Here is a 25,794-nt window from a genome sequence, read left to right as displayed (position 1 = left end):
TTCATTGAAAATATGGGTTTTATCACCTTATTTTTGTCTGGCGCCTTGAAACGAACGATCTCACTACATTGATTGTATTTAAATTCAAAGCACCCCTCCCCCCTAAGATAATATGGATATATTCTTTGAAGATGGGGTGTTAGGGGAAAGGGGGGTGGGGGTGGGGGGTGGGGGAGGAGTTGGTTCCTCAGATAAATCAGGGGATAGAGCACCCGCTTCTCACGCAAAGGGAACGAGATCGATCCCGGATGAAGTCGAGAATATTTTAGGAAGCCCCCCCCCGGGGTCCACCTATCACTGATTGATTGGGTAGTTGGATCTGCTTGATCTGGCGGAAAGTACTTTGTGATAGACTAACTGTCCTCTCCAAAGGGTACCAAGCAGTCAATCACTTTTGCCCGTTTCACGCTATAGAATCCGAGATAAACTCCGGTTCGATGGGACTAATGATTCTGAATGACCACTGTTATTCCGTAAAGATAGCGATTAAGAAAACAAAAAACAAAAAGAAGACAACCCTGTTAAAATCAATAGGACTTGAGTCTTTTAGAGGAGGGAGGGAAGGAGGCAACGGTGTGATGGAAAGACGGAAGAAGTGGACGAGAAGGAGGAGGAGGAGGAGGAGGAGGAGCGGTTTCATTCTTCATTGTGTAGTTTGTTTTCCTTTGGTGTGCCATCATTTCATTTCAGTTCCTGTCGTTTTGCTTTGTAATCTTTGCTGCTGTTATTATAATTTAGATATGTAGTTACTTGTATTGCGTAATGTGGCAACTTCTTCTGCTTAACTAGATGCACTTTTTTTTCTTTTTCTTTTTTCTTCTTTCAATTATGATAATCCCATGACATTGATGATGATGATGATGATGATATAATAATAATAATAATGATAATAATAATAATAATAATAATAATAATAATAATAATAATAATAATAATAATAATAATAATAATAATAATAATAATAATAATAATAATAATAATAATAACAACAACAACAACAAATGCATTTAAAGACATTAAATTAAGAGTTTAAAAAAGACATTATTTGTGTTTTGTTTATTGGATTATATATTACTAGTAAAAAGCCCGCAATTTCGCGGGGAAAGAACTATTTTCATTCGATACTGTACTCACCGTCATTTAATGAGGGCAGATTGGTAAACAACGTCCTCTGTGTAATCACAATGGCGGCCGAAAATCAAAACAATGGTCAAATTAGGAAATTTTAAACTTTTACAAATCTATCAAGGTTTGTTCTAGAGTTTTTAAAATACTTCTATAATGACAAACTGAATAAATAAATGCCTGACAAAATATCAACGGTGAAAATACAAATTTAAAGAATACTGGGGATGTAAGAGCTTTCGGAATGTCTCCCCTTTACCTAACTTATGGAAAAACAAACACCCTAGCACATTTAATAACACTTATGACTAACCTCTCGAGCTAACCCTAATAGAAAAAAAAAAAAAAAAAACAACCCTCGGACTGCTTTGCACTACCTTTCAATACTTAACAAATCACAATGGCGGCCGAAAATCAAATAAGGAAATGTTAAACTTTCACAAATCTATCAAGGTTTGTTCTAGAGTTTTTAAAATACTTCTATATAATGACAAACTGAATATATAAATGCCTGACAAAATATCAACGGTGAAAATACAAATTTAAAGAATACTGGGGATGTAGGAACTTTCGGAATGTCTCCCTATACTTAACTTATGGAAAAACAAACACCCTAGCACCTTTAATAACACTTATGACTAACCTCTCGAGCTAACCCTAATAGTAAAAAAATAATCAAAATGGCGACTGAAATACCTTCATGTGATCAAGTGAATAATATCACTATGAATGCGATTTGCTGAAAAATGCCAACACACACACACACACACACACACACACACATGTATACACCACACACAACACACACACACAAACATACACACACACAAACACACACGCAAACATTCACGCAATTAGAACATAACAAAACTGATCACCGCTAAATCAACAACACAACGGAAGTAATAATAATACTTGATGTCATAAATCGATGACGCAAATTGACAACTTTTTACAGTGTCAAAATTAGTTGATTTTGAGAGCCAAGTGTCGTCGGTACATATTTTATGATATTATCTGTTTGACTCAACGAACTTTCAAACTGACTTTAAATTATAAAAGGAAATCAAGTTATCTGTTTATCTATCTGTAAAAAATACATTTCAAATTTTCAAATCTTTCAGTAGAGTTGTGCGCCGTATCAATTTTTTTATTGACTCAAATAAGCACAATGTTCTCCACAATGCTATATTTTTTAAAGAAAGGATACGAGTAGTAATACAGTGATGTTGGTGATGACGACAGACAAGAGTCGGTGAAAGTTAACGAGTCACTACTCCAAATAGAGTCCTCGACTGGCGGCACTTCACACACACATTTACAACGTACTTGATTGGAGTGTGTGGGAATCGCTATATATAATATTCTCTTGATTTGATTAGATAGGAACGATAATTAATGCATGTTCTATAATTTGCACGATTAATAAAGAGAGCTCTGGAGAGAGAGAGAGAGAGAGAGAGAGAGAGAGAGAGAGAGAGAGAGAGAGAGAGAGAGAGAGAGAGAGAGAGAGAGAGAGAGAGAGAGAGAGAGAGTAATTTTTTTAATTGTTTGATTTTGTTTTTGTTCGAGTTATTTTTTTTCCCCTGGGCTAGATCCAATTTCATTCTTTCTTGCTAAGACACAATTTTTCTTCTTCTAATATTTCACACATTTATTTTAAAATAATCTGTTGTGTGATTATTATTGTTTTGTTTTTTTGATGGTTTATTTGTTTTGTTTTTGTTTTTTGTTTTTTTCCAATTCTAATTGTTTGATTTCATCCTGATCTCTTTCTCTTTCAGCCTCGGCTGGTGGGTCGGGAGCAGTGGACGAGGAACTGTTTAGCAAGTCCTTCCTTGATGTACCCAAGGCAAAGGTATAAATAAATTTCATGGTTTCGAATCTTTGAAGAGATTAGTAATCAAAATCTCCAGTGTGCACCACATCTCTCTCTCTCTCTCTCTCTCTCTCTCTCTCTCTCTCTCTCTCTCTCTCTCTCTCTCTCTCTCTCTCTCTCTCTCTCTCTCTCTCTCTCTCTCTCTCCCCTTCCATTAACTTTGCATTATGTTTCATTTGAATGCAATTATGTTAAAAGGAACAACAACAACAACATCAACAACAACTACATCAATAACAAGGCAAGAGTGAATCATGGACTAACATGGTAAAAGTTAAAGGCTCACTTTTGTCTGAAGACTGCATGAATGATATTGCCGAGATAAAATTTGAACAACAACAACAACAACAACACACCAACAATAACAACATGGCATCTCCAAGTCAAAGAGTCAAATTTAAGTCATGATGCGTCCAGATGCCCCTCCCCCTAAAAAGCAGGGACTTACTTCCACTTGCATCATCAGTCAGTATTGACCCATTTTAAAGGCACGAACGAGGCTCATTGGATCGTTCATTATTCTAGGTATAATATTACGTCGTGTTAAAACCGGCAATAGAAACATTGGCTTGCTAAACTCGCTACCTCTTGGAAAGGATGCTAATCTGTCGCTAATCACCTTCCTCTAGCTCTAGTCGAGCCTAATACCCAATTACAGCTCGGTGGACAAGAGGAAAGCATTCTTTACCTCCTGGTTCGATGATGAGCTACCGCCAGATCATCTGCTAAAGCATTATAGATGTGCTGTTCTTTTTCTCCTCCCCCCCCTCTCTCTCTCTCTCTCTCTCTCTCTCTCTCTCTCTCTCTCTCTAAATGATATAGGATTGATGAAGGAGAGAGAGAAAGAAGATAGAGTGAGTTAAAACAAAAAACAGCATGCAAACAACAACCAAATAAAAAGACACACACTCACACATGAGCGCGCGCACACACACACAGGAACAACATCCATTTGACAAATTTATTTATTTATTTATTTATTTATATGTTTATTTATTTATTTATTTATTTATTTATTTATTTATTTATTTATTTATTTATTTTATTTATTTATTCATTTATTTATTCATTTATTTATTTTAAATTTCTACCTCCATTTCCTCTTACAGATATTTTCAGCGAGAGATGTTCAAGAACAGATGTTAAAATGTAAAGAAATATTCTCAGATCCCAATGCATCTTGGGAGAAAAGGATAGACCATGTAAGTATATATACTACACTCCTCAAAAGTAAACCATTTGACACAAATGCCTGGACTGCCAACGGCAAGACAGTGATTAGTTATGAGAATGCTTCACACAACATATATAGATCGTATGAAGTTGACGTCACTCAGGTCTTTGTTATTGCTTTTTGCCATCCGCGTTTATGAGTAATTCTCACTAAACAGTATTAAAACCAGACTGTAAACGTTCAAGGTTACACATAGTATTGTGTGTTGGTCCGTTATACTTCCGGATGGCAATGTTGTGAGCTTCTTAGCCAAGGGCACATCCAATAACTTGGTAAGCGTAATAATCTGCTCAAAGTATGCTCAGATAACATTTTTGAAAAGTCTCATGAAGTCTCTGATTACCCAGAAGACAGACACCCATACCATTTGGGGTGTGGGTGTCGGGGGGGGGGGGAGAGAGAGAGAGAGAGAGAGAGCGAGAGAGAGAGAGAGAGAGAGAGAGAGAGAGAGAGAGAGAGAGAGAGAGAGAGAGAGAGAGAGAGAGAGAGAGAGAGAGAGAGATTAATATGTTTGCAAATCACCTACAGGAGAAATAAATGCTGAAGGGAGTTATCAGAATATAGAGATTAAATCGTTTGTCAAACCACTTAAGTCCAAGCAAAAGCTGTGGAGTTATCCATGCATACTTTGACGAATCCACGTTATGTACATAAGCCATTTATCAAGCAAGCTGTTGGACCTCTCTTCTCACATGAGCGAATAGTTTTGAATAAAGCATCTTTGAATAGAAGCTTTGGAAGGATTTTAAAACAAATTTGTGTGATCGTCTGAAAAGCTTGGTATGACAGAGAGTGAGAATGAGAAGAGAGAGAGAGAGAGGAGAGGAGAGAGAGAGAGAGAGAGAGAGAGAGAGGAGAGAGGAGAGAGAGAGGAGAGAGGAGAGGAGAGAGAGAGAGGAGGAGAGAGAGGAGGGGGGAGGGGGGGGGAGGGGGGGGGGGGGGGGGGGGGGGGAGAAGAAGACGAAGACCTGCATATAGAGAGTAGGGTCGTTCTTTACATATTGGTATAATCTAGGTATTATTTTATTTTCTAAGAATTAAATTAACAAAATGCTTACCAAGACTAAACACATATATAGATCTCTCACATTTCCTGCAATTCACTCAATGATTCATCTTAACAACGTCACTACCACATTATCTCATTCGTCTGTAGTCTTTCATTCATCCTGTTTTGTTGATAAAGGGTAAACCTAAAACGTCCATTTTATCTGTATTTGTACATTAAATTGAAGCTTACATTCAATTTCACATTATATTTATTTCATTGAGGAGAGCGCATTTTGTTTCTTTAACTTCAAAATTCTTACATTTTCAAATCTGACCATTTTAAACTTTTATCTTCTTCATCTAGATTGGTCAGGGACGATACTAGTCAGATACCATGGGTTGCATTTTTGTTCATCTTATTCACAGATAAAACACTTACGTGCCCTACTGGAGGCTGGTGCTGCAGATTATGATGACTTCTACCAGTCCCTCAGAATGTTAGAGTCTTCCTTTATCATGGTGGTGAAAGACCTTCGATCTCAGGTGGTCAGGGAGGGATGTGTCACCATTGCGTAAGATTTTTATTTTTAATGTAAAAGATTGTTAAATATTCAATGTTAAATTGTCTCATTTTAATTTGAATACACTGTCACCACCACCACCACCACCACCACCACCACCACCACCACCATCACCATCATCATCATCATCATCATCATCATCATCATCATCATCATCATCATCATCGTCGTCGTTGTCACCACCACCACCACCGTCATCACCAATCATCATCATCATCATACTCATTATCTTCAAACTCAACATCACCATGGTTTGAATCTTCCTTGTCGCCACTCTCATTACTATCAAATTCACCATCATCATTACATCAACCCAATGAAAATGATAATTATATTATAATACAAGTTTTAATCGCTATTCCTCTTTGCATCATTTTCAGGTACATGTCCCAAAAATTGGGGCCCCGGTTTGACCACTTTGCAGAGGCCCTCCTACCTGCTCTCCTCAACCTCATTCCCAACAGTGCCAAAGTCATGGCCACCTCTGGTCTCGTCTGTATCCGGTTTATTGTGCAGGTAGGTCCAATGAGCTTGTGGTAGATAATTTTTCCTTCTTCCACTTTAACCAGGAAACTTGTACTTCATAAGTGACCCACTGTGTCCAAAAAACAAACAAAAAATTAAAAACTGTATATTTATAAGACAATATCCTCTAAACGTGCTCAAATCTTACAAAGAGTCCCCAGGCAACAGCAACACGTATCATGTGGTCCGAGACATGAAACCTGTTGGGCGATATTACACTTATTTTTTTAAAACACAGTCTACACCGTTACTGGTGAGGTACACACCTGAATACGGTGAAAAAATGTGAGGAAAGAGCCTTTTCTGAGGACACAACTATGACTTGACCCCTCCCCCCTACCTGGAGACCTACAGATCCAAAGGCGAAGGATACTTAGTCTGTGTACCCCCCCGAAATGTGTTGTCAGAAACGTGAAGGCTTAAAAATGGAAAGGAATGCTGATATTAGATGGCAAGTCTATTTCCTTGAATTTCACTTTTATCATAATGTGTTTTTGTGGCTTGTTTTATTTGTATTTGTTATTTTTCCATTACATCACAGGATGGTTTTTACTTCTTATTAATGATAAGGGTGATATTCTAAAACAACCCAATTATCTCTTATTACCAGACAACATTTTTTATGCTATGGTTATTTATAATGGTTAAAAGGAAAACACATATACCCCATAATCTCTTCTCTCTCCCCCCCCCCCCCCCCCCCCCCCCCCCCCCCCCCCCCCCCCCCCCCCCCCCAAAAAAAAAAAAAAAACAAAAAAAAAAAAAAAACAAAACAACAAACAAACAAAAAAACAAATCTAGATAATAATAATAATAATAATGCTGAAAACTTATATAGCGCTATAACTCCGAGACACCAGACTCTAAGCGCTTAAATTACAAATTACTTTGGCTGAAACATACTCATTCACACACACAAGCACACACACACACACACACACACATACACACACACAACACAACACACAACACAAACCAAACCTATCTTGCTTCTCATACCATCTACTAAAATCGAAACAAATATGTTTTAAGCGAACGTTTAAAAATAGACAAAGATTCTTTTTCACGAATGCTCTGCGGTAAGGCGTTCCAAATAGAGGGTCCGAAATGAGAAAAGGATCTCATTCCAGCATTTTTCCGAATTCGAGGGACAACTAGTTTTGTGGAATCACTGGCCGAACGTAAGGGGCGGGGTTTTGAATATCTTTCAATTAGTTCTGAAAGGTAGGAAGGGGCAGTACCTTCAAGACAACGATACACTAAAACACAAGCTTTGAATTTAATTCTTTTCTCAACAGGCAGCCAATGCAGGTCATGAAGTAGAGGTCCGCGAGAGTCGCACCTACGCTTCATAAATACTAGTCTGGCAGCGCTGTTTTGGACAATCTGAAGACGTTTCAGATTGTATTGCGAAACGCCAAACAACAGAGCATTACAATAATCCAATTTCGATAGTACGAGGGACACAACCAGGTGCTTGGTCACATCCTCAGATATGAACCGTCTAATGGAAGCAATCTTTTTTAGTTGGAAAAAGAGAGATCTAACCAAATTATTAACCTGATGCTCCATCGACAGTCCAGAGTCTAAGAATGTGCCAAGGTTTTTCACTTTGTCAACAATTTGAATAGAGGCATCCCCCAACTTCAAATCTGTTTCACTTTTCCACTTCCTGTTCCCCACATACAGCACCTCCGTCTTATCATCATTCAGTTTCAGTCTGTTCTCATTCATCCATTTCTTAACACTTTGGATACAATTTTTACTATTGGCTGATACTTCTTGTAAATTTCTCATATTGGAAACGCAGTACAATTGCGTATCATCAGCGTATTGATGGTAAGACAGACCAAAACTTCTGATGATTTTAGACAGAGGGCCAACGTACAAAACAAAAAGAACGGGTCCAAGTACTGAACCCTAGATAATGATAGAGGTATATTTGTTTTCATGTTTAATCCATTGATATATCTTTTGTCTTCCCCCAGTATGTTCACACGAATCGCCTCATTCCCATCATCACAGGCAATGTCTCTTCCAAAAATAATATCATCCGAAGGTAAGACGGTGCCATTTTATATTAATAATGTCCACTGAACTCGTAACACTGAAAAATATTTCTCTCTTTCTTTCTTTCTTTCTTTCTTTCTTTCTTTCTTTCTTTCTTTCTTTCTTTCTTTCTTTCTTTCTTTCTTTCTTTCTTTCTTTCTTTCTTTCTTTCTTTCCTCCATTATTGAAATTCTTTTTCATGTCTTTTGTGTTTTTCTACTGAAGGCGTCAAAATATATGGACGAAGTTGATTTTTTGTCTTCACTTTGGTGATACTCTGATAAATTTTTCTTGATATTTTTTTTGGGGTGCCAGACTTTTATTTTTTTATTTTTTTCCCCAGAGTAGAGCAGTATTAACAATCATTACATAACATCAAGAAGTTTTTAAAAATGAGTGAAACAAGATTTAGGAATCAGTCCAAGCCATATTCCTCCTGATCAGTCGTATAGATAAATTTTTGTATATATAAATGGATAACGATTACGAAAATAAATATTTGAATCTTGTTTGTTTCTCTTCCAGGTCATGTTACGAATTCATCAACCAAATCCTCCACTCTTGGCCCACTCACTGCCTGGAGAAACACATAGCTATTCTACAGGAAAGCATTAAAAAGGGTATCAGTGATGCTGATTCAGAAGCCAGGGCGTATTCTAGAAAGTAAGAAACGGTCATGTCCCTTATCATCATATTCACCACCACCACCACCACCACCACCCAACCACCACCTCATCATCATCATTAATCATCATCATCATCATCATCATCATCATCATCATCATCGTATCGTCATCATCATCATTGTCGTCATAATCACCATCTTTGTTTATTTATATTCATTTATTTTGATTATCTCTTCATTGATTTTTTATTTGTTAATTGATTTAGTTTTTATTTACTTGTTTATTCATTTACTTTTAAAAATTAATTAATTAATTAATTCATTCATTCATTCATTCATTCATTCATTCATTCATTCATTCATTCATTCATTCATTCATTCATTTATTCATTTGAACAAGAGGAAAACAAAGCAATGAAAATTTACATTCTTTGTCACAGAGCATTCTGGGGATTTGCTGACCACTTCAAGTCTCAGGCAGACTCCTTGCTTGGATCCTTGGATGCCTCCAAGCAGAAGATGTTACAAGGGGAAATAAGCAACTCTTCCTCTAACAGCAGCCTAAATGGGGACCACCACACACGGCCCAGGCCTCGGTCCAGGGCTGCCAGTGAAGAACGGTCTGCTTATGCCGGGGGTGCAGGGTAAGGAAATTTGCTTTTTGGGGCTATATAGATAGTATGCACTGGGCTATGAAGCTCACAACATTGCCTTCCGGAAGTATAACAGACCAACACACAAAACTAGGTGTAACTTTGAACGTTTATAGTCTTGTTAATACTGTTTAGTGAGAATTACTCATAGATGTGGATGGCAAAAAGCAATAACAAAGACATGAGTGACGCCAACTTCGTTCTATCTATAGGGAATACTAAGCTGCCAGAAGCTGTGGACTGTAAAAAGTTGGAACAGAAAAGAATGTAACAGCTTCAAAAAATTGTTTTTTGTTGTTTTTCTGAAGAAGCGTTATGGGCTTGAAGTGTTCCATGTGAATTTTGAATTTATATTTGGAAAGCTGTTATATTCATTTCTGTTGAGCTCTCTGACTTTGTGCTGTTTGCATTTCTGTCACTTTTGTTGTTTTTTTTTTTGTTCTTCCTTCTTCCATGGATGGTCCATTTCTTTCAACATCTTTATCATCTATCTACTACTTATTGACTTTTACTAGTCACATTTGAAAATGATTTTTGTAGTTATTGTTGTTATTGTCTATGTTGTTGTTGTTCTTCTTCTTGCGGTCATCAATATTTTTACTATAGTATTAAGGATATATGTGGTTTTTGTTGTTGCATTGCTATTGATTTATAAACGATTAAATTATATAGCAATATCAAAGATAACAAAAGATGAAGCTGTGTTCTTCCATCCTCACAATAAAGCATGTCGGAGAGTGAGTTAAGAATTTCTGAATTTTGAAAAAAAAAAAAATAATAAAGAAAAAAATCTTTAAAGTTTAGTGGATAACTTTTACATTGAGAAGTTCTTACAATTTATAAAAAATCTTAAAAACAATTTCATTTCATAACAGGGTTTGTTGTTTTTAAGATTTTGTGATAAAGCAGTCTGTTAATAGATTATAAATGTGGATCCAAATAATGTTTTATTCAATTCTGCCCCTCAGAACATCGTCATTACGGAAAGCTCCTCAAAGGATAAGTTCTTCACGCAGTGATGCGGGAGGTAGGAACTCAACTCTTGTCCCCTCATTTCCGTATCATTATCATCTTTGTGTATATTCTTGATATTGTACCATTTTCATTTTCTCTGTCACATATTATCCATATACATGTTTTCATTTACATGTATTGAGGACGTCTGACTCGAGACCTGTAAGTGCAAAATAGGTGATTTTGAGAAATTAAAAAAAAAAAAAGAACAATTACTGCAATAATATCTGTCATGTGTGTTTAGATCACACGACTATTCTCCTGGGATTTGTGATTAGTTTCTAAACTTGGTCACAGGGGTATAGGGAAGGGGTTGGGCTAAAAAAAAAAAAAAAAAAAAAAAAAAAGAAGATTTTTAACATAATATATGAAACTTGCACGTAATAGTCAGACTTCCTTGGTATACAAGATTATGACACGTATGTGAGAGATGTGTGTCATTGTTGTGTCAATATTATATCCTCATGGCTAATTCTAATTAATAAACTCTTTCAGTAGACTATAATCATAACACAAGAGTCGATAATTCGACTGGTTTAATACTTCATAACCACTCAAGCAATAGCTATAATGACGGTTGATTATTAATGAATTAATTTTTTATGTTATTGAATTTATTGATTGATTTATCTTTTCTCTTTATAAAAAAAATCGGAATCCAGTTTGAAATGAATAGATTTATAAATTGGTCATTTTTGCTATTGCTTAAGATAAATATTTTTTTTTCACATGTATAGGATTATAGGCTGTCAAATATTATCATATCATGACTTTCAAAGTAGTTCATGTCGGTATGTTATGGAAATATTATCATTGTATTTATATTAATATGTAGTACTAGTAGTGACTAATTTGAGTATTTATTGCCATTGCCATTATCATCACATCATTTATCCGCTGGAATTGAAGTTTTAGAAATACAGTTATTCAGTATCATATATCAGTCATTAACTCATGTTTTGCTTAGGATTGATTGCATTCTACAAAATCATTTCTTTCTTTATGGCTTTCTTTCTTTCTTTCTTTCTTTCTTTCTTTCTTTCCTTTCTTTCTTTCTTTCTTTCTTTTATTCATTAAAAAAAAAAAACAACAAAAAAAAAAAAAAACTTCTTTGTCCCTACTCTGTCTTGAAAAATATTTTATTATGTTTTTAAGAAATTTATTTTATTGTGGAAGTCTATATTTGTATGTGCCAATTTGTATGTATTTATCACTGGAGAACATCGGATACCTCAAACTTAGCAATTTTAGACATCAGAATCCTGTATTGATTTGATAGTACTCAAAACTGAAATACTTCCCAATATTTTTATCACATTCCTTAACTTTCACAAAACTATCAGATAATCATCCCACTAAGCCTTTCTCCTGTCGCTTGAAATCACTGATGTTTTCTGTGACTATTTGTTGTATTGTTTCTTAGAGTGTTTTGTTGAAAGGAAAAGAGAGTAGGGAAGAGGTATGGAAGGGGGGGGGGGGGGGGGGGGGGGGGGGGGGGGGGGGGTTGCAGTGTATGTAGATGGCTTGTGGAAGAAGAAGCATTGGTAATAGGCCTCATCAACCAGCACAGAGTTCTATGTACTTCATTTTCACCTTCATTTTACACTAGTAATGAAGTACCAAAGTATCACTCATTATGCTCAATTTATTTCATCTCATGTATCCTGTTTTCATTTATTCAATGTCGTTCATCAGTTCAAAAAGCAAATATTCAATGCTCCAACTCATCTAGACATACCTTTTAAATACATCTTTCCCCGTTCTCAAATGATCTTTCTCATCTCATCTTACATAAGCATTTGAAGTTCAAAAGTATCACTCTCTTTATACTCAATTATTTCATCTCCTATATATCTCGGTTTTTACCCATCTCATTCAGGGTTGCTCATCAGTTCATAAAGCAAATACTCAATGCTCCTCCATCTCATTGATACACGTTTTAAATACTTCTTTCCCCGTTGTTCTCAAATCATCTTTCTCATCTCATCGCATTTGAGTTCCCAGTTGTCATTTTTCACTTCATGAAGTCATCATTTTCAAAGCATTTCATGGGTTTGACATAGTGTTATGGCTGAATCATCTTGGTGATAAATTCAATACGTTTTTTCCATCAGTTCATGCAACACATACTTCTTATCTGTCCTTTACATCCCCCTGATTGAAAAAGTTTTTAATGCAGCGTTGCTGTTTGATTAAAAAAACAAAAACAAAACAAACATCTATTGAAAAGGGACAATCCCTTGAAGAGTAGGCAACACAGCCTTTCTTTGGCGAAAAGAGGAACAAAATCTCATGTTTTGTTGCTCACGATGTCGTATAACAAGCTACACATTTGAGAGTCCAAAAATCAGGATCTCCAGTGTATTTGATTTTGATAGTTTCACATAGAAATCTACAACTGCAACGGAACGTTTTTATTGAATTGACCATACAGAACTCAACGTTAAGCTGACTCTGTTTCTGCTCTAAATCATTTTGGAATTTTAGCAGATTGTTCAGTCCAAAAAAGTTGCTTATTATTATTATTATTATTATTATTATCATCATATGAACACACACACACACACATTCGTAAAATGATCTTTGAAAGGGTCGTCATAGGTATCATAAACACATTTCTTAATTTCTTTATTCTACATGGTCTTTTTTCAATCCTCTTGTTTTCCATATTATAAGTTAAAATATGCTCATAACTTTTTTCTTCTCTCCCCCTTCCTATATTCGAAATTAAAAAAAAACAACATTAATTAAAAAATCTAAATTAAAATCAACCCTAACTGAAAAGACGTGGAGCCTCAGCCTACCCCGCGAAGTGACTTTGGTTTCAGTGTGTATAAAGGTAAGAACAGCTACAGGAAACTGCAGAGTGCTACTAAAAATAGCAATGGCATGGCTGTACTGTTCAAACCTCATATCATTATCACTGTGTCATTATTTATTTGATTTTCACGAGTCTATAGTCACATATACTACCCACCAGTTCAGTCAAATTTGATCTTTAATCAATCCATCCACCATTTTATTTGTTTTCCCCAACAACATTAGTGCTTCTAATGTAATAATGCAATTTACAAATAACATCGTTTAAACATAAGTTTCATAAGAAAAACAGTTCTTATTTATGCAAAATGTGAACAATAATAGGAACAATAATGACAGTAATGATGATGAAAAACCCAACTAAATCTTAAATACTGTACATCAAAAATGATAATTAAAAGCCGTGAATTAGATTAGACATTTTGTAGAATCTTATGTAAATGGGAAAATTCTATTATTTGAAATATAAGTGAGGACATACTTAGTTATAGATGCTTTGAGTTTCTTTGAAAAGCTAGTCATGCAAAAATGTCTAGACTTGATAATTGTGATAGTTTGTAAATGATAAATTTCTTATCGACATTGTCAAAATAGTTTACTTCGATTAATAATAATAATGATGATGATGATGATCATATTTGAAGATACAAATAGAGCCCTTCCATTTATATTCCTCATACCATTTTTTATGGTATTAAATTCTATGTAGTTCCTTTATTTAACATCTTTTTACTCTAAATGGCATATCATAATGATCAGAGATGATTGATTTTCGAATAGTGAATACCTTGCTTTCCTTTTCTAGACCAAATTAGCAACAGTCAGCAGTAATTACATCAGACGCATGAGAAATAAAAATGTTATCTGAAAACCGCAAATTTTTCAGATTCGGTATTGCTGACAATGATAGTAATGGGCTTAACTTATAGAGAGACATTTACATTGTTTACAAATGCTTGATAGTTGCTTAGCTATGAAAAAAAACCCATAAATCCGTCCCTCAGCTTGTTATGCAGCATCACGTAAATAACATTAATTATAGAACGATAAATTCTGTTTGTTTTATTTAAATCAAATATTTGGATAGAAAGTTTAGAGCTGAATAAATATCAAAATTATTTCTTTAGTGATCATTCTTTATTAATGGAAGAAATGTGTGTTTACTCCATAATGAGATAGTTTTGTCGCATCGAAATTTGGAATGTGCAAACATCAATAAAGAAGAAAATAATTTGATTTTATTGTTTGTCAGATATTTGCTTTTGGTAAGGGGGAAATAAATCCATAACTTATGAAGTTATACTAGAATGTATATTGGGTAGCTAGTCCATATTTTTTTATAGCTAGGATATCTTTGTGTGTGTCTAATTTTCAATTGACATATATGAAGAAAAAAAAACATATTAAAAAATGAACTGGATTATGGTTAGCACTGAGGATATCACATTCTGAGCACTTTTTGATTTAATATTATTTACAACTAACTCATGTTAACATTTGAAGAATTAATGCACCGTGTATTCAAATTAATAGAAAACATTATTATAAAGACTAAATTCACATGACTAATATGTGCCAAAAAAGTTGCTTATTATTATTCTCATCATCATATGAACACATTCGTAAAATGACAGTATAGGGTCGGTCATAGGTATCATAAACACTTTTTTATTTTCTTTATTCTACCTGGTCTTTTTTCAATCCTGTAATTTCAAGTGCAACCTCATTCCCATTACCAATACCTGTTCCTTTCTATCTTGTTATCTTCATGTTTTTTTAAGCGTTGATTACCTTTACCTATTTCAGTGCTCGTGATTTTTTCCTTCCTTTTCTGTATTAAAAATTTCTCTGGGATTTTGTCCCCTTGACTGGTGTTTTGTCTCGTTGTGATTATCTAATCTCAGGGTTCAATCAATCTTTCTTTAGTTTGTTAAAAGATAATTTCATAGAATGAATTGTGTCTCGGTTTTATTCTAGATTTTAAAATGAATCCAGTGTATGTCATTTGTTCTTGTTTGCTTTTTTTTTTTTTTTTAAATCAAACACTGAAAAAAAATAAAAATCATGTTGTTCAAGTGTTCTCCGACTTGAGACACAATTGGTGAACTTTCTGGAAACTCTCAACAAAAGTTTTGCTTGCTCTGCTTTCTTTGCTTTATTCGATTAGATGGATGTTGTATTTTAAATTACAAACAGCTGTCGTCTTGAAGAAACGATTATATCATTGGATGTTTGGTGTTGCTGTTGATGTTGTCTATTTTGTTGTCAGTTGTTTTTACGTTTGTTTTCTTTTTTTTTAAAAATCTAGATAAATGTCTATGATCATTTTTAAACGAGTACTGTGTTATACACATAATAGCCGCTTACAATTTTTATTATTATTATTTTTTTAATTATATGATATATATATCATATTCTTCTTTATTTGTTTTTGTATTCTGTTGCCTTTTTCTCCTCTCAAGTTACAGCAGTAGGAGTAGAAGTAGTTAAAAATAGAATTAATAATGATATTTATTAATAAAGTCATGGCCTTTTATAAACATAACAGTGATTAAGAAAGGAAGCTTGTAGGACTTTTGAAGTCTTTCCACAGGTGTTTTAACAAACAGTGCAATTGAGGGAGAGAAAATGTTAACCCCCAACATGATGTTATATACTAACAGCATGCAGCCCCGAGGAAGTTGTGTTGTCTCGTTCAACGTTCAACATTGTCTGATTATCTTGGACAAATAGATAACAAAACAGCCAGTGTGTTATGGATTTGGAGAAGAAAAAAAAAGATAATTTAAAATGATATGAATTTATCCAGTTGTTGCTTTCCTCTATAAATGCTATAATGATAATAATCTAAACAGATGTCAGATGCACCATGCCTAGAAATCGCAGTGGTTCCACCACCAGCAGCAGTAGCCTGTACAGCAGCAACAACCACAACCAATACTACAACACCATCGGACACACGAGAAACATCAGCAACAACAGCAGTAGTAGTACTACTAATAGCCATAGTGCCATGATCAAAAAGGGCAGCTCTTCCTCTGACCTCACTGATGGTCTGGGTCCCCAGGGGAAGCTTCTCCATTCTTCCAGCTACTCGGACATCAGCGCCACCAGCACCAACTCGTTGTCCAGGACACACAAGCCCAGGGCCACGTTGTTGTCTGCGGCCCGCATGGCCAAGGGATCCTACAGCTCATTGCGTAAGGATGTTTTGATGATCAACTTTCAACGCTATTGTGTTTGAAAACTTGAAAACACCTGTGATAACATATTAACTCTGTGTGAAAGTTATATTTCTACTCAGTTGAAAATTAGAAATCACAGTTTCTTTCCGTGAGGATTGATTGATTGCTTATGAAAGGCTGGTGTCTCTCCAGAGGGGTGGTTACTTCACTAGGCTTTGAAATCCTAACATGTCCATAGAAAATCTGAAAGAGAAACAAAGAGTAATAGATATTTTTAAAAAATGAAATACAAATTCGCTAAAAACAAAAGCTAGTGAATTTTCTAATGCTCCTCTCTCTATCTAACATCTATAATTTTCCTTGCTGTTTTCTTAAGTTCCATCTTCCTTTCCCAGACCAACAGTTTAGACATAAGGGCCACTTTCTATTTTCCTATTAAGTTCCTTCGGCATGTACTTGGTTAAATGAAAGGCAACAGCTTCAGACATTCTCTTTTTTCTCTCTACAGTTTATGTTTTGATCCCCTTAAGTCTTACTTATTTGTTTACCTTTTTTTTCTTTTCTTATATTTTTTTTTATTCACTTTAAGAGCTTACTCTCACTCATATAGTTTTTTCTTTTTTTTTCTTTCAATGTTCTCTTCAAATTCACTTCCATACCAGAATTATCTGTTTGTTGATAAAAAAAGCACCAGTGTTGTTTAAGCCTTCTTATATTCTATCATTTATATTTTACGTGTTGCTTTCATCGTTCATATACGATTATATCTAAATGTAAAATGTTTTACGTGGATTATTGTTGCCTGCAATCTTTAAAAATTGAACTACCAGTGCTTGCTCATGAATTTTTTAAAATGCATCTCTCAGATTGAAAAAGAGAAAAATTACTCATTTGCGATAGAGGTTGTTGGTTTTAGATATGGATTTGCTTTAAGGCATGATTGGTATTTTGCTAGCGCATTTTATAATCAGCTACTTAGAGAGAGCAAATTTAGGGCAAGCTTGGAAGGGGAAAAACAAAATAAAAACAAATTGATATACGGATTAAAATTAGTCAGCGATTCAGAATCGAAAAGACAAACAAAAATGTTAGTTTATTTAACACTCTAGTGGTAGTTGGTTCCAAACTGCTTGTCAGATGTGAATTATTGTTATCTCCTGCTTTTGAAACCAAATTCAATCTATCCAACAGTAAGCGTATACATTGAATTTCTCCTTTCATTATTCGTTAAAGTTTGAATAATAGTATCAACCTTTTGAAGGAAAAAAATATATCTTTGAAATATTTACATAAAATAATTTTTTAAAAGGTAGTGCTTTAATGATTAAGTTTTAGTAGTTAAAAATGGTATAGGAAAATTACCCAACCATCTTATAGGAGGAATAGAGTAATGCACCTGTTTTGTTTTGAGTGAATAAAAATAATTTTAAAAAAGAAAAGAAAAGAATAAAAATACCTTATGAATTAAGACCAAAACCTGCAAAGCAGATGAAGAATGAACTGAAATTTACTCTATTGCATAATAATAATGATATAGCTTGGAAGGATGTGGTCAACCACAAAGATGTGACAAGTTAATAATAGAGGAACTGTCAATCATCTATCATTTTCCCCTCTCTGGCATTCTTGAACGCTCAAATGACCTGGAAAAATTTTCTGTGCTTTTTTTTTTTTTTGTGTGTGTTTTTGTTTTTTTTTTGGGCTCATTCGCTTTGATGGCCATTTTGGTCATGGGCTGTAGATATCTACTAACTGTGGAGAGATGAGTATATTGTACAGTTTTACTTGTTGATGATTGCTGTTGATCAGAGGCTGGAAAACGTTTAAAAAAAAAAAAATTATGTACAGTGGAAACATAATCTTTTTTTTTTCTGCTTGTAACAACAAATAATGTTATAACGAGTGTAATTTTTGAAGAGTACGTCTTTGGTTGAATAATTAGAAAATGGTTTGAGATGTGATAGAATTGCAATGGCGGCGTTCTTCAGATTGTCCTATTCGTGTGGCAATGTGGATCCGTTCCATTCTGAATTACAATTGACGGAGTCTGTGAAGGTGAAAAGAAGTTCTCCAAGGGCTAAAAAAAGACAGGTCCGACTCTGTATATTCCCTTATGTCAGGCAAATTCCAGGTAGGATTCTTGTTGATTCAAGAAGGAGTTTACGGAATAGTAAATCTGTGTCAATTCAGAAGGTCATGGGGGTCACAGTTCTTTTGTCAAGTTAATTTAGTCATACAGTTTTGAGGTGTCAAGTATTTAAAAATAAATATTTAAAAAATGATAATGAGTCTCACTATTTCGATGATGAAGATTTTAGAATTTGTCTTAATATTTCGATGACTGTGGTTTCGTTTTAATTGTGTCTTAATGTTTAATATGGCGATGATTTTCCTCTGTCAGAAAGACATTCAGTGTTGTTGGGTACAAAGTATTGTAGGGGTTAGGAACAAAAGCATGACTTGGTACAGTTTTATCTTTTGGTTGTCAAACTCTTTAATGCATGTGTTTTTATTGAAATTCTTTCTTCCTCCTCCTCTTCCTCCTTCTCCTCCTCCTCCTCCTTCTTCTTCTTCTTCTTCTTCTTCTTCTTCTTCTTCTTCTTCTTCTTCTTCTTCTTCTTCTTCTTCTTCTTCTTCTTTTTCTTCTTCTTCTTTTCTTCTTCTTCTTCTTCTTCTTCTTCTTCTTCTTCTTCTTCTTCTTCTTCTTCTTCTTCTTCTTCTTCTTCTTCTTCTTCTTCTTCTTCTTCTTCTTCTTCTTCTTCTTCTTTGTCGTCGCCGTCGTCATCGTCTCCCAGTTTTGCAGATTAATTATTTTAAAAATAAATAGAAATTCTCAGTAGACTTGAACTTCACTTTTCAAATATTAATAAGAAAAACAATTCTATATCTTTACTTAAACCCATGCTCTTATCTGATTATAAAACCGAAATCCCTATCCTCTCTTGTTTGTTTGCTGCAATTGCTGATAGGCTGATGTTACCTCACCCCATATATTATTACAATCCATACTTTACACAGTTGATTAAATAATCGTTAGATTTGTACAGTGACAGTTTCCAAGTATCATTATGAAAGGAATATATCAGATAGACTTGATATAAATTTTGTTTTGTGTATTTTGTAGTTGATAGTCATCAATTTTCGAAGAGTTGGCCTGTTTAGTTTTGTATTATAGATGGTAGTTTCATCAATTTATTCATTTAGGTTAATTTGATGTTGTAAATCAGTAACTTTGAATTTCATTTCGTTGACCATTACTGCATTTTGAATTATTCATCAAAGAATATTATCGTTCAAATGAGTCATTAAGTATTCTGACAATGTTTTTGAATGCTTTTATAGTGTATCTCGATTCAATTTATTTATATTTCCTAAATGCATAACGCCTTACTTATATATATATTATATTTTAGAACTCTGATTTAACCTCTATGTATTATATTGATTTCTAATCTTTACCTTTTATTTTTCTTTCTTTTCCTTCCTTTCTTTCTTATTTATTCTCTCTATCTCAACCACCCATATCATTTATGTGTGTGTTGTGTGCTGTGCTTTTTGTTGCTGCTCTTACGATGACGATCCATCACACGCACACACACACACACTCACTCTCACAGCTCGACAGAAAACGGGGTCCTCGTCTTCAGCCTCTCCATATGACTACGAGACCCCCAAAGGAAGATCGGTGCAAACGACCCCACGTCGTGGGGTATCTCAATCGCAGCGTGAGTAACAAGACATTTCTAAAAAAAAAAAAAAATGGCACCCTCTAAAACAGCATCTGATTTGCATCTTGCTATGCGATGTCATTCAATATTGTATTTTTTAATTGTTTGTTGTTTTTCTTTCTTTTTTTTTTTTCTCTTTTTTTTTCTCCTTTAAATCATGGTTTTTGTTTTATCCCCAACCTCCTTGTACCAGATCAAATCCCCCCCCCCCTCCCCTCTTTGTTTCGTTGCCTGCTGCACAGATGTATAAATTTTATTATAGAGCCACCCTCTGCATACATACAAAAATCATTTGAATGCGAATAAATGCTCAGCGTAATAAAATAATGATTTATGAATTTCAATTTTTTTTTCTGTATTATTTTGTTGTTAGTCAATGAAAAAAAATGCCAAGCAATACTTCTATAGCTTGCTTTGATCCATTTTCCCACCTCCCTTTTCCTCCCTCTTTCCTTTCAGCCAACATATATTGTTGAGGAATTTTATTTTGAGAAAATTAAGCACTGATATAATATGATTTAAACCCCCCAAAAAAATCTCCATACAAACCTTTTCAGAATTTTATAAAATTTTGTAATAATAAAATGTTATATTAGTCACATGGGACAAAAAAAATTTGGTATCCTTGGTGTATTAAAAAAAAAAAAAAAAATTATTCTTCACTTTAATATAAAATTGTTCCCAAGAATCTTCATGAAGTTTGGGTTTGTAGATCCCTTGGGTTGTTTGCTATTGGAATTGTAGGGGCCAGGATTGATAAGAATCATCGGAATAATTTGTTCAATGACTTTTCTTCTCTCGTAGCTCGTACATAGCAAATGCTTTATTTCAAGAATTCAGATGTTATTTCTTAAAAATCAAACTGTAATAAGATTATATCTAGTCTCGTTCCAATCATCCCTCCTGTTCTGGCATTGGTCATTCCTAAACCCCTCCCCCTTCCCCCTCTCCAATTGTTTTCTGTCAACATTCCCATCTTTGTTCCCTTTGTTGTTTCAATATCCCTACTTTATAAAAAAAAAAAAAAAAAAAAAAGAAAAGAAAAGAAGCTTCCATTTTTTTCTCTGTATCTAGTTAAAAAAACAACAACAAAAAACAAAACTAGCGTTGTGTTGACTATGGTTTGTGGCTTGCTATTTTTTTTAATTCATCCGTTTTCTCCTCTTTCAATCTTCATGTTTAAAAAAAAATTTCATTCAGTTATTTTTGTTGTTGTTGCTGTTTAACTGCAGATAATTATACGTTTATGATTGTGTGTAACATTTCAATTAAATTTATTGTTAAATAAAACATTAATTTGCATGGGTGTATTTGTGTTTTTAAATTTATTTTTTAAATGTTTTGAGAGGTGTTTTCTGTTTTGTTTTTTTCTCTCTTCCTTTCTTGTAAATTTTCATCCTATATTTTATTACAAAGCTCATCGTATAAGATCTTTAAAGGTATATTTTAATAAGATTCAAAAGTCTGATGTCACGTCGCCCTGCAATGAGCAGATTGGTTCTAAAAAAAGAAAATATGTACTTTTTGTTCGTCATGCTGGCTAGAACTTTTTCACATGTCATGTGATCAGAATGTATAAAAGTCAAAACATGATCAGATTTATAATGTTTTTCTCCTCTGGATACACTTTTATGCTAGTCAGAAAAGTATTTCATAAGGGCGTCCGCCATTGTTCCGATAGTTTAGAACCAGTTACTAAGTTACTTTGCGTCATTACAAGGGAAGTGACATCACGACTGTTGAAACCTATTACGAAGATACACTGTCTTCTCGTTAGATCATCACCTTTTTTTATATGTATCCCATAAATACAAGTGTCATGGGATCTGTAGATCTTGTGTATGAACCCCAAATCGTGCCATTCAATTTTATTTTGTCCTCATATCATTTTCCAGTAAACTAGTTACGTTCTTATCATTTTGCACTCTTCATCTTCCTCCACTGGTTCATGAAAGCATGCTGTCCTCTATTTATATATTTATTTTATTTATTTTTGATAAGCCCTATACAATAACTTATTTCTGTTATCCTCAAATCAAGCAAGCATTTTGTAAAGTTACGAATAATTTAGGCATATAAAATGTACATATTCTTTTTGAAATTTTTATTTAATTGAGATATTTTGAAAATTTGATTTTGTTTATGAAAAAGAAAAAAAAATGTTTTATTAAATTGTTGTTTGAACATTTTGTTGTTGTTTTTGTTGTTGTTTTTGTTGTTGTTTTGTTTTGTGTTTAATACAAAAAAAAAAAAAAAAAAGAATAAAAGGACAAGAAAAGATGCTGCATATTGAACGTGTTGTTACATTTTTATATAACACGTATTTTGTGAAGGGAGCATTATATGAACACTGAGAATGTGATTCCATTCTATCAGTCTCAGTGGCTCAGGATAGGATGGGTGACAATAATTGCTAAATGTCGCTGGCGAATTGTTTCCTTGAGTAAGGCACTTCACACACTCATTACCTCAGTCGACACATGCGTGAATGGGTACTTGGTTATTGGCATTGTAAGAATACTTCTATTACAAAATGGATGCCTAGCAAGCGACTTGAACAACATACAATGAATATTTTGTTCCACAATTTAGGAATTTTAATAGATTATTGTGTATGGTGAAATAATGTGCTTTTTTAATGTTTATTTATTCAATGTTTATGTGAATATATTTTTAAAGAAATGAAAATATCAATGGTAACTTTTGTATTTCTTGTTATTATTGGATCCCATTTGGCATGGGTTCTTCTTAGTCATGTCTCTCCTCCGTTTGGAAAATAAAAATATATTTTAACAAAAATTATATTTAAAAAAAAAAAGAATTGTACTCAATAAACCATTGTAAATAAATAATATGTTCGAATGAAATTATCAAACATGCTTCTATACAATCATCTAACAAATACATTTTACTGTTACATGTTTGATTTGCATTTTGCTTATTATAGCTTTATAATATTATTAAAACTACTCCAAGTCAACTGTACTGCATGCTAACTTCATCTTGCCGCTTTAAAAGATATTATACTAATCATAACTGTATTATGATACTCTGATATCTCATTTTGATCACAATTTAATACTGGCTGAATTTATTTTTTTGTTTTGTTTGTTTGATATTTTGTTTTCTCTCTCAACTCCTGTCAAAAAATAATTATTGTCCATAAATGTCATCTGGTATTTCCATCACAAAATGTCATGTTAAAATAAGTAGTTGGCTTTTAACACATAAGTCGCATTTTTTTAAATCATTCAAAGAAAACTGCTAATTTTCTTTAAGTTTGTTTCTTTTTTGATTTTTTAATCATTTGTGTCAAAGAGGAAAATACTTTTTTTTTGTTTGCCTCATATAACTATACCATGAGTGTTTTGAAACTTGAAATGTTTTCTCTGGTGATTCTAAGGTGTCCAATAGATTTGCTTGAAGGTGTTGACTCATTTTTTAAAAATACAGATGTGACTTAGCATGTTTTGAAAGTCACGTACTAAAAATATGCTTCGTTTTCAGATGTTTGTTTAAAATACTTAACCAGTTCAGTTATTCATCTTGTTTACATGTCTTGAATATTTTAATTTTAGTTATACTCCGATTAAAGAAAAAAGATTTTTAAAGAATATTTTGTGTGTAAAAGCATAAAATGACGAGACAAGACTAATTGAAATCATAAATCAATTTTGTCCTTGCATTGATTTTTATACTAAGGTGTATGTATGTATGAAGTAGTGCTTGTGTGTGTGTGCGTGTGCGCGTGTGTGTGTGTGTGTGTGTGTGTCTGTTTATGTATGAGAGAGAGTGTGTTTGTGTGTGTGTGTGTGTGTGAGAGAGAGAGAGAGTCAGTTTTTTCTCTTTCCAAAGTTTAACTGATCTAATGAAAAATATTGACATATTCCTTATAAAAAAATCTAATGAATTGATCTTTAAAAGAAATCGATTTTACTCTCGTTCCAATGACAAAACTTTAAAAAATATATATATTTAAAAAATAAAGACCGTTTTACAGCATCCTAACCAATTTCCATCTCTCACCCTATCCAGCCAACAGCCGTTCCAACTCCCCCACACCGTCCAGTCGTCGTCAGCTCAACTACGCCAAAACTGCCTCTGCCCGCATCGACACAGGTCTGGGCACGAGGCGAGTTAGAGTACCGGGCTCCCACAGCCAGGGTGCTTCAAGGGAGGGCAGTCCCTCTAGGAGTGCCAGAGGTCCTGAGAGGAGGTTGAATAGTACCAGTAAAATAGCCAGCGGTAGAAAAAGTGAGTTCTTCTCCTCTGTGGGATATTAAAATAACCTCTCTCTCTCCTCTCTCTCTCTCTCTCTCTCTCTCTCTCTCTCTCTCTCTCTCTCTCTCTCTCTCTCTCTCTCTCTCTCTCTCTCTCTCTCTCTCTCTCTCTCTCTCTCTCTCTCTCTCTCTCTCTCTCTCTCTCTCTCTCTCTCTCTCTCTCTCTCTCTCTCTCTCTCTCTCGTGTTTTATGGAAGTAAATGTGAGTTAAGAACCTTTTTCAATGACTCAACTTTGCCCCATCCACAATGGGATTTGAGTCTGGTATCTAAAGGTTACCAATGTCATTCCATTATACCAAAATAAAACCGAATTAAAATTTTTAAAATTCCCTTTATTCATCCCATTGGGGAAATTTATCTTTAGGGTCTATTCCAAGGGAAGACTGGATTAACCCAGGCATCAGTTGCAAACTGAGCTAGGTGACTTGCTCAAGGCCACACAACGCATGTGGGTATTCGAACTTGGTACCTTACCACTGAGTCATGCTGGCCAAATACATGTTGGTTTTGTTTGTGTTCTTTTTCTCTCTCTTTTTTATTCTTCTTTCTTTCTTCTTTCATTCATTTTACCCCTTTCTGTCTATTGGGTACGGCATCAACATTTTTAATGTTTTTCAATTTATCATGTCAGCTGATATGCTTTCTTGTACAAGATCTCTTAAACTATGATTATTTTCCTATAGCATGAGGGAAAAAAATTGATTTTCCCCCCCCCCTGGATTGAAATATTATTGATACCAGTTCTGTTCTTAGAAAGATATATTATATTTATTCTTAAATATATATGTGTAATATTGCATATATCATTGGAATAATGATTTATAAATAATTCTTTTCTTCCCCACCAGCTCCTGTGTTATCTCAAAAATTGTTGAGGCAAGGGTCAGATGTGGAGGACGCCCTCAATGACGCTCTGGTAAGATTCTTCTTCTTCTTCTTCTTCTTCTTCTTCTTCTTCTTCTTCTTCTTCTTCTTCTTCTTCTTCTTCTTCTTCTTCTTCTTCTTCTTCTTCTTCTTCTTCTTCTTCTTCTTCTTCTTCTTCTTCTTTCTTCTTCTTCTTCTTCTTCTTCTTTTCTTCTTCTTCTTCTTCTTCTTCTTCTTCTT

General features: G+C 34.1%; 1 protein-coding gene across 50 annotated transcripts in view; it reads left to right on the top strand.

Annotated features, from left to right (window-relative positions):
• LOC144958123 (CLIP-associating protein 1-B-like) overlaps positions 1-25,794 on the top strand; it is a 272,256-nt gene that overhangs the window by 211,799 nt on the left and 34,663 nt on the right. For 18 of the 50 annotated variants that reach the window (XM_078889819.1, XM_078889816.1, XM_078889814.1 and 15 more), the window contains 12 exons: positions 2,910-2,983; positions 4,114-4,206; positions 5,655-5,800; positions 6,190-6,325; positions 8,323-8,393; positions 8,909-9,046; positions 9,449-9,652; positions 10,630-10,688; positions 16,351-16,695; positions 20,298-20,405; positions 24,444-24,662; positions 25,539-25,606. In XM_078889819.1, coding sequence (XP_078745945.1) covers positions 2,910-2,983; positions 4,114-4,206; positions 5,655-5,800; positions 6,190-6,325; positions 8,323-8,393; positions 8,909-9,046; positions 9,449-9,652; positions 10,630-10,688; positions 16,351-16,695; positions 20,298-20,405; positions 24,444-24,662; positions 25,539-25,606 — 1,661 coding nt within the window. Of the gene's footprint in view, positions 1-2,909; positions 2,984-4,113; positions 4,207-5,654; positions 5,801-6,189; positions 6,326-8,322; positions 8,394-8,908; positions 9,047-9,448; positions 9,653-10,629; positions 10,689-13,460; positions 13,515-16,350; positions 16,696-20,297; positions 20,406-24,443; positions 24,663-25,538; positions 25,607-25,794 lie in introns of all 50 variants that reach the window. The other 32 variants (XM_078889838.1, XM_078889831.1, XM_078889830.1 and 29 more) reach the window with 5 other exon arrangements.

This window comes from Berghia stephanieae, chromosome 12 (assembly GCF_034508935.2).
Source record: "Berghia stephanieae isolate SIO BIC M18660-M18661 chromosome 12, UCSD_Bste_1.3, whole genome shotgun sequence".
NCBI classification, from domain to species: domain Eukaryota; kingdom Metazoa; phylum Mollusca; class Gastropoda; order Nudibranchia; family Aeolidiidae; genus Berghia; species Berghia stephanieae.
The sequence above is the reverse complement of the archived record's forward strand: the minus strand, read 5'-3'. Positions and strand labels throughout refer to the sequence as shown.